Source organism: Octopus bimaculoides, chromosome 23 (genome assembly GCF_046866305.1).
Source record: "Octopus bimaculoides isolate indiv1 chromosome 23, ASM4686630v1, whole genome shotgun sequence".
Lineage (NCBI taxonomy): Eukaryota > Metazoa > Mollusca > Cephalopoda > Octopoda > Octopodidae > Octopus > Octopus bimaculoides.
In genome coordinates this window covers 24,922,886-24,932,885 of record NC_142950.1, presented here as the reverse complement: position 1 = coordinate 24,932,885, position 10,000 = coordinate 24,922,886, and the positions used below count along the sequence as shown (strand labels likewise).

At 37.6% G+C, this 10,000-nt stretch overlaps 1 protein-coding gene across 1 annotated transcript in view; it reads left to right on the top strand.

Moving 5' to 3' along the window:
* Positions 1–10,000, top strand: part of LOC106877261 (uncharacterized) — an 81,950-nt gene that overhangs the window by 23,608 nt on the left and 48,342 nt on the right. Inside the window, exons 4-7 of the mRNA XM_089340634.1 lie at positions 2,605–2,873; positions 6,916–6,988; positions 8,082–8,224; positions 9,358–9,498. Of these exons, the coding sequence (XP_089196760.1) occupies positions 2,605–2,873; positions 6,916–6,988; positions 8,082–8,224; positions 9,358–9,498 (626 nt within the window). The remainder of the gene's footprint in view (positions 1–2,604; positions 2,874–6,915; positions 6,989–8,081; positions 8,225–9,357; positions 9,499–10,000) is intronic.

Below are 10,000 nucleotides of genomic sequence, written 5' to 3'. Positions count from 1 at the left end.
TGACAATCCCTTGGCAATATATAAGTCTTTTTCCAGTGAAGTCATTCACTGATATCGAAAAAGTGATGTTCTCCTGGGGCTAAAAGCAACAGTAACATCCACCCTTAGGGGTCAGCCACATTTAAATGGCAAATATACTTCACTTTATCGTGCAGTTACTGTTAACACCTCGTTCAGAGATTTAACATTGCTTGTTTTCACTTTTTCGATATCAGTGAATGACTTCACTGGAAAAAGACTTATATATTGCCAAGGGATTGTCATTCTCATCAAAGGTCGGCGATTATCGTACGCTGAAGAAGGGAAATAACCCTGAAACTCGGGTCCGTACGTATCGCAGATCAAGATGGGAAGGATAACTTCCCTTGGCAAAAATAGACAGGACACAGATATGTGTCGATAAGCCAGCTGGAGGAGATGTTCTCCTGGGGCTAAAAGCAACAGTAACATCCACCCTTAGGGGTCAGCCACATTTAAATGGCAAATATACTTCACTATATATATATATATATATATACAAGAATAAGGGCAGAGAATCGTCAATTAATAATAGAATTAATAATTAACAATTCTGCCAAGTAGTTCAGTATGAAAAAAACCTTTATCGGTAAAACTATTTATCATTATAAATATACAGGGATTAGCAATTGAGTTGCTTCTCCAACATACTGAAAATTTAGAAATAGCAGTCAAAGAACTACTGATTCCAAACTACAAATTTTTCTCTAAAGTGGATGGCGATATTTATGGCACACATAGAACAAAAAACCGGAGGGAAAAGCGTAAACAAACCAAGCCTTTAGTTAATTGGATACGAATCGTTTCATGGTTAAGTGAATGGAAATTTCACTATTCCAATCTTCAGCCTCAATATTCTGATAAATTTGAAAGTGTCTCTAAAAAAATTCACGGTAATTTTTGGCCATGCGACACCAAAAATCAACGATAAGAAAGGCACTTACGAATTCATCGGCTAGCGAGTTCAGGCACCTCACCTCAAAGAAATCTATTCCATGTGCGTCACAAATAGTCCCGTATGAAAAAAAAAAGATTGGAATAGTGAAATTTCCATTCACTTAACCATGAAACGATTCGTATCCAATTAACTAAAGGCTTGGTTTGTTTACGCTTTTCCCTCCGGTTTTTTGTTCTATGTGTGCCATAAATATCGCCATCCACTTTAGAGAAAAATTTGTAGTTTGGAATCAGTAGTTCTTTGACTGCTATTTCTAAATTTTCAGTATGTTGGAGAAGCAACTCAATTGCTAATCCCTGTATATTTATAATGAATATATATATATATATATATATATACAAGAATAAGGGCAGGGAATCGTCAATTAATAATAGAATTAATAATTAACAATTTTGCCAAGTAGTTCAGTATGAAAAAATCTGGAATAGAGAAATTTTCTTTCGCTTAACCATGAAACGATTCGTATCCAATTAACTAAAGACTTGTTTTGTTTATGCTTTTCCCTCCGGTTTTTTGTTCTATGTGTGCCATAAATATCGCCATCCGTTTAGAGAAAAATTTGTAGTTTAGAATCAGTAGTTCTTTGACTGCTATTTCTAAATTTTCAGTATGTTGGAGAAGCAACTCAATGCTAATCCCTGTATATTTATGATGATAAATGGTATATATATAAATATATATATATATATAAATATATATATATATATATATATATATACTGAGGGTGATAAATTGAATATTAATTTCAATTTAAAACCAGTGGTCTAGCATATTAAAAAATCTGATAATTCAGAAAAATTGTATTACATGCGTATAAGAAGGGATGACCACTACGTGGAGATCCAATATGCTAGAAAGAGTTCATCAACGACCCAACCACAAAGAAAAATAATGCTCTCCAGTAAAAAATTCAGCAAACACCAGAGCATTGGCGGGCAAGACAAAATGAAAAATATACAAAATAAAGAATTGTGTACCGGTTTCGCAATCAACTTTACGTAAGTAAAAAAGTTTTGAGTTCAAATACCGCAGCGGTCGACGTTGCCTCTCATCCTTTCGAGGTCGATAAAATAAGTACCAGTTGAACACTGGGGTCGATGTAATCGACTCATTCCATCCTCCAAAATTGCTGCCCTTGTGGCAAGATTTGAAACCATTATTATTATTATTATTTTATGTTTGACTTTTGCTTTGCATTTGTACAAGTTGGATCCAAGTCTAACCCAGAGACCTCAAGAGTCAACAAGCTAGAAGTTCATGTAGGTGTTATGCCTAGGGTACCATATATTTGGATTTGTACATAGTGTTGTTCTAGAGAATATTTAAGAAACCATAAGAAAATTATGTGTTTGTTTTAAAATTTGAGATCACATAGACAGTATTTTACGTAGGATATGGGCAGTTCCCATGAGCACTATCTTTTGAACTTCAGCCATTTTGGGGTTTCCTGGTATCTGAGCTAGGTAGTAATCAGCCCGTTTCGCTGTCATTCTCAAGGCACCTATGACAATAGGTATTGTTTTAGTCTTCAGGTTCCACATTATTATTATTATTATTATTATTATTATTATTATTATTATTATTATTATTATTATTATTATTATTATTATTATTATTATTTCTTGCAGGAAGTTCACCAGTTGTTCGAACAACTGGATGCCAATGGAAACGGTCAGGTGACGTTTGACGAATTCATGAATGAAATGTTTCAACATTCCAGTACAGCTGCTGAAAAAATAACGCCGTTGCTGACCCCGACCCCGAAAATAACCCGCACAAAATCCCGCCGGCGGAAGTCGTTCATTCGTAAAACGGGAATGTCAACTTATGAATCGTTTTTTCTTTCACCCGGAAATTCTTCATTGTCGTTCACCACACTCGATACCAACAGCAGAGGGTAGGTATAGTTGTTGCTGATGTTGGTTAACGAAAGGTTTTTACCTTTTCTTTCTCCTTTATGTCGCAAACTTGGAGTAGAGAAATGGCTGGGCCGCGAAAGGAACGTTTCTTCACTTAGTCATATATATATATATACATACATATATGTATATATATGTATATATATATATATATATATATATATATATATATATATATATATATATATATATATATATATATATATATGGCAGTAAGAAAATGGAGGAGAATATGCGGTATCCATCGACTTGCAGACAGTGTATTCCATTGAATTAATTTGTTTATTTTGTAACTAAAATGTCAAAAACCACAATATACAGATGCTTATGACATACCATGTCATATTAACATTTAAGGTTACAAATATAAAGTATATTTACCAATTGGAGAATATACAGAAACTTACAGCTGTTTTGGCCTAGCGTTGGCATGCCCTATTCTATCTCTATAGCTCCTGTGTGCCGGAGTAACCCTCCCAGCAGTATATTGGATAGATACTATCCCTTAGTGGGTTGAATCCTCAACCCCTAACTCTCTTGCATTATATATATATACTTTATTTAAAAGCAGCAGAAATATAACAAAAAAAAAACTGTTACTCGGAATTTCACGTTCCCATTCATCGGACAGTTTTGTTAGAAATTTCCAACAAATTTCAAACAAATTTCTAACAAAACTGTCCGATGAACGGGAACGTGAAACTCCGAGTAACAGTTTTTTGTTATATTTCTGCTGCTTTTAAATAAAGCATATTACTCTACCTCTGGTATTTGAGTACTCTTTCTTTCCACCTTGTTGCATTTATGTGCTCACTCCGGTATATATATATATATATATATATATATATATATATATATATATATATATATATATATATATATATATATATATATATATATATATATATATATATATATATATATATATATGTGTGTATATTGATATTTATATATATGGAGATGGTGAAGGCGCATAACTCGGTGGTTAGAGTGTTGGGCTCACAATCATGACGTAGTGAGTTCGATTCACGAACCGGGCTGTGTGATGTGTTCTTCAGCAAGACACTTTATTTCGCATTGCCCCACTTCACTCAGCTGTAGAAATGAGTTGCGAAGTCACTGGTGCTAAACTGCATCGGCCTTTTCCTTTCCTTTGGCTAATATCGGTCGCATGGAGAGGGGGTGTTGGTATGCATGGGTGATTGCTGGTCTTCCATAAACAACCTTGCCCGGACTTGTGCCTCGGAAGGTAACTTTCTAGGTACAATCCCATTGTCATTCATGACCGAAGAGGGTCTATATATATGTGTAGATAGATTGATTGATAATAAACCAAAGAAGAAATGTACTTGACTGGTTGTTGGCACTCCGTCGCTTACGACGACGAGGGTTCCAGTTGATCCGATCAACGGAACAGCCTGCTCGTGAAATTAACGTGCAAGTGGCTGAGCACTCCACAGACACGTGTACCCTTAACGTAGTTCTCGGGGATATTCAGCGTGACACAGAGTGTGACAAGGCTGACCCTTTGAATTACAGGCACAACAGAAACAGGAAGAAAGAGTGAGAGAAAGTTGTGGTGAAAGAGTACAGAAGGGTTCGCCACCATCCCCCTGCCGGAGCCTCGTGGAGCTTTAGGTGTTTTCGCTCAATAAACACTCACAACGTCCGGTCTGGGAATCGAAACCGCAATCCTATGACCGCGAGTCCGCTGCCCTAACCACTGGGCCATTGCGCCTCCTCACTTGACTGGTACTTTCTGGTAAAGTAGGCCTTGGTGGAATTTGCACTTAGTGTGTAGAGAACCGAAACATATAGCGTAAGACATTCTGTTCGATGTTCTATCGATTCTGTCAATGCGATGTTGTGTCTGGTCCTTAAGTAAAGGTATTCCAGTTATGATAGTCCCACTTTTTTTTAGTTACAGTGTATCAAAAACCATCTCATTAAATGTGCTCCACCCCATTTTAAAGCCGACAGGATGTAACTTGAGTTAGAATTGTGTGCCGGTGTAGTATGTGATTTACATGTCATAGTGATCTACAGCAACTTAAATCTAGACTAGCTTGTGATCTACATTCAAAATATTGTTATAAATTTGCAGTTATTATTAGATGAGTGAGTTAAACATCTAAAAAATAAAAGAAAATAAAATTTTATTGATTTTTATTTCATACTAGAAACATGAAAACTGTGACTGTTTGTATACAGCACGGATATCATTTAAAAATGCAATAAGGAGATTTTGCTCATTTGATCTTAAAATCTTCCAACAAATAAAATCTAAATTAGATTGAAATGTTTGCTATGGAACACTTCTCATTTTTTTTTTGTGAAGATGAATTTTAGCTTCTAGCCACGACCGTTCAATGTTCTGCGTATGTGTTCCATCTTGACAATTAACATAGCTTTGCTGTTGGTTGACGTTGAAATCGATGTAATACCTATTTAGATTCGAATATGCCGGCCATTCATCTGGGTGGTGTAGATCACAAACTATACCATTTGAACTAATGTAGATTACACGCTATACCAGAAACGCGTGTAGATCACACACTACACCGGCACCAAGATTTGTTTGCTATTTAGTTCTGGTAGACCGAGTTACCCAATAGAGGCTAATGTAGTCGTTGTTTAAGTTAGTTGACTTTGCCGTTCATCCTGTCGCGATCGATAAAATAAGTATCAGATGAACATCGGGGTCGATGTAATCGCCTTATCTCCGTTCCGAAATTGCTGGCTTTGTGCTAAAATTTGAAGTCAATATGAAATGAACGTGCAAAGGCGGTAAGCTGGCAGAAACGTTAGCATTCCGGGCGAAATGCTTGGCGGTATTTCGTCTGCCACTGCGTTCTGAGTTCAAATTCCGCCGAGGTCGACTTTGCCTTTCATCCTTTCGCGGTCGATAAATTAAGTACCAGTTACGTACTGGGGTCGATATAATCGACTTGATCCGTTTGTCTGTCCTTGTTTGTCCCCTCTGTGTGTAGCCCCTTGTGGGCAGTAAAGAAATAGGTATTTCGTCTGCCGTTACGTTCTGAGTTCAAATTCCGCCGAGGTCGACTTTACCTTTCATCCTTTCGGGGTCGATAAATTAAGTACCAGTTACACACTGGGGTCGATGTAATCGACTTAACCCCTTTGTCTGTCCATGTTTGTCCCCTCTATGCTAAGCCCCTTGTGGGCAATAAAGAAATGAGAATCGTTAGCACACCGGGAAAAATGTTTGGCAGTATTTCGTCTGTCTTTACGTTCTGAGTTCAAATTCCGCCGAAATCGACATTGCCTTTCATCCTTTCGGGATTGAAAAAGTAAGTACCAGTTGAACCCTGGGATCAATGTAATCGACTTAGCCCCCCCACGAAATTGCTGGTCTTGTGCCAAAATTTGAAATCAGATGTGTGTGTGTACATGCGCGCGCTCGCGTGTTTGTGTGTTTTTGCGTATGCTTCTAAATGTGAAGGTTTATGAGCATTTAGGCTTGTGGTTGGGGCGTTACTTTTGCGGTCATAAAATCCTGTGTTTGATTCATAAACCGAGGGGCGTGTTACATCCTTGAACAAAGGGCTTCATTTCACGTTACACCTGTCTATTCAGCTCAAATGAGGACTTGATGAGTACCAGCTGAAGTACTGCCCTCTTTCCCTCTACCTGATATACACCCACAATGTTTTATTGGGTTAAGGGAAGGACAAGAGGTGGGGGTCTATGTCTGCCCATGACTACAAAGGCACTTAAAACAATGGGTGAAAGCATGGCACATATTACAAAGTCACGCTCGCATGCAAGAGACGTCTATTGTTGGTATATATACTACATAAAGGTGTATATAGGTGCTTGAGTACATCTATATGTTGCTGACTGCATATGTTTATATGTTTGTATGTGTACACACACACATGTATGAGTGTGTGTGTATGTGTGTGTGTGTGTGTGTGCATGCGTGCGTGTGTACGTATAAATGTGATATATATCTCACCATAATCATTCCTCTTTACTTTTCAAATTTGTTTCTGTTAGATTCATTAAAAGTGATGATTTAGTGGAATTATGGGAAAGCTACGGGATTACAAATGCTGTCGACGTTCTCAAGGTAAATATGTCTACATTCTGCATTACAGATTTATATATACATATTCTATCACCAGCGTCACACACACACACACACACACACACACACACACACACACACACACACACACGCACGCACGCACGCACGCACGCACGTACACACACATACACACACACACACACTGAATTGCGTGTAAATTATGCAAATTTTCAAACATGAAATTTATGAAATATATGCGAATTTAGAAATATATGACATTTATGAAATGTATGCAAATTTGGAAATATGCATAATGTTATTTAAATGTGTTTAATATATATATATATGAAAACTGTGTATGTATTAACAAAAAAACTTAAGAAGGTTATCAAAAACTCAGAATACATAAAAATCGTAGATTTTGAAAGATAAAACGGTATTCTGAGATGTGTGCCAAATATGAAATTTATATGAAACATGAATTTCTAAAACGCCAGCCTTAAATTAAAAATCATGAAATCTGTATAACGCATGAAATGTGACTGGATTATAAAATATAAGTAAATAATTTTCAAGCAATTAGTTAACATGATCTTGTTTCAGTCATTAGACTACGGCCATGCTGGGGCACCGCCTTGAAGGGTTTTGCCGAACGAATCGACCCCAGTACTTATTTATTTTTTTTAAAGCCAAATACTTATTCTATGGGTCACTTTTGCCGAACCGCTAACGTACGGGTACAGAAACACATCAACACCGGTTGTCGAGCGGTGGTGGGAGACAAACATAGACACAAAGACAAACACACACACACACACACACACACACACACACACACATATATACACATTAGGCTTCTTTCAGTTTCCGTCTACCAAATCCACTTACAAGGCTTTGGTCGGCCCGAGGCTATAGTGGAAGATACCTGCCCAAGGTGCCACGCAGTGGGACTGAACCCGGAGTCATGAGGTTGAGGAGCAAACTTCTCAGCACACAGCCAATTAAAATGTTAAATGTTATAGAAATGGAGATAAATTATAACTTATTTACAAACTATGAAATCTGTGCAAATCATGAAATGTATGCATTGAATGAGCAGTTACTGTAATGTTCTTTTCGTTTTTATTGATGTCAGGCATATAACATCGAGATGGACAGAGAACTAAGTCACACCAAGTTAGCTGCCGTACTTGAAGATGAGTTGCTGTTTACTGCTGATCATAGTCCCAAGTTACAGGCCGCCATTATCACCTGTCTCCAGGAATGCAAAAATCTGAGGTGAGATGTTCCTTAACAGATTGTTGGTTTCATACGTGTCTGTTTGCTTCTATTTATAGTACAGAAAGTCCAAATATCTGCTGCATGTTGGAGTGTGTCCGTGCGCGCGCATGAGCATGCATGCTGCAGTAAAAAATTACTAGAGTGAATATTGCGAGTGAATATTGTCAAAGTAAAAGCTACCCCGGTCTGTTAATATTGTCTCAATTAAGAAGGCGGCGAGCTGGCAGAAACGTTAGCACGCCGGGCGAAATGCGTAGCGGTATTTCGTCTGCCGTTACGTTCTGAGTTCAAATTCCGCCGAGGTCGACTTTGCCTTTCATCCTTTCGGGGTCGATAAATTAAGTACCAGTTACGCACTGGGGTCGACGTAATCGACTTAATCCCTTTGTCTGTCCTTGTTTGTTCCCTCTATGTTTAGTCCCTTGTGGACAATAAAGAAATAAGGAACGTTAGCACGCCGGGCGAAATGCTTAGCGGGATTTCGTCCGTCTTTACGTTCTGAGTTCAAATTCCGCTGAGGTCGACTTTGCCTTTCATCCTTTCAGGGTAGATAAAATAAGTACCAGTTGAGCACTGGGATCCATATAATCGACTTATCCCTTCCCCTGAACTTGTGGCTTTGAGCCAAAATTTGAACCAATAGTGCCTTTATCAATGTTACCTAAAAGTTACTTTAGTCAATTTTTTTACCAGTATTGCTTTAGTCAAGATACTTCACCAGTCAATCGTTCCTCGGCAATAGTTGCTTCAATTGATGCTAATTTCGTCTGTGAAATTTGCTTCAATATTTCTTTTGCTCTAAGCTATTGTTACTTCAGTAAATGCTGCTCCAGTCAATGTTGCTCCAACCAAAATTGCTTCAAAGTTGCTCGCATCAATTCAATTCCAGGCAATGATTTAACAGTGATTTACTTCAATATTCTGTGGTTGCTTTAATGTTTAAATTATCGTCTCTCTCTCTCTCTCTCTCTCTCTCTTTGTCTCTCCCTCTCTGTCTTTGTCTCTCTCTCTCTCTCTTTGTCTCTCTCTCTCTATCTCTCTCTTTATCTCTCTCTATCTCTAATTATGCTTATCAATAATATTTCAACTATCGTTACCTCAACGTGTTACCGTGGTTTATCTCTCAACAGGTGTCTACTGGAAGAAGCATCTCAGGAGAAAGATCGTCTCATTATTGGTCTGCGGGAATCGAACATACGCAGTCAGATCTTGGCTGAAGAAGATGATGAGAGACATGCCGCTTTAGAGAAAACTCTGCAACATAGACTACAGTGAGTTCCAACTTTGGCTTCAACACCACGCCTTCCTATTGTTTCATTCTCCACTTTTCAATAAAATCCCATTCATTGCAACTTTAAACAATTCCAGATTTTCTAAAATATGAAACTAAAAAGGAAGCTTTTATGTATTTTCCATGAGTTATTTTTATGTGTTGAAGGCTGGAGTATATTTAGGTACCAGAAAGGGATTTTCATGAGATTCTTTTTAGAGTAGATGTACATCTATCTATCTATCTATCTATCTATCTATCTATCTATCTATCTATCTATCTATCTATCTATCTATCTATCTATCTATCTATCTAAGTTCCTGGTGGGGTAGAAAGATAGGTTGTTTCAGATGCACCACTTAACCCGAGTTCTAGGCTACCAACAATATCGGATTACAAGGTAATATTAAAATTCTTCAGAAGTAGAAAATCCTGGTTTCACGACGCTAAAACCATTGTGTGAGTTTAGAGCGCACTTTTGATGCAAATCTGAAGAAGAGCCG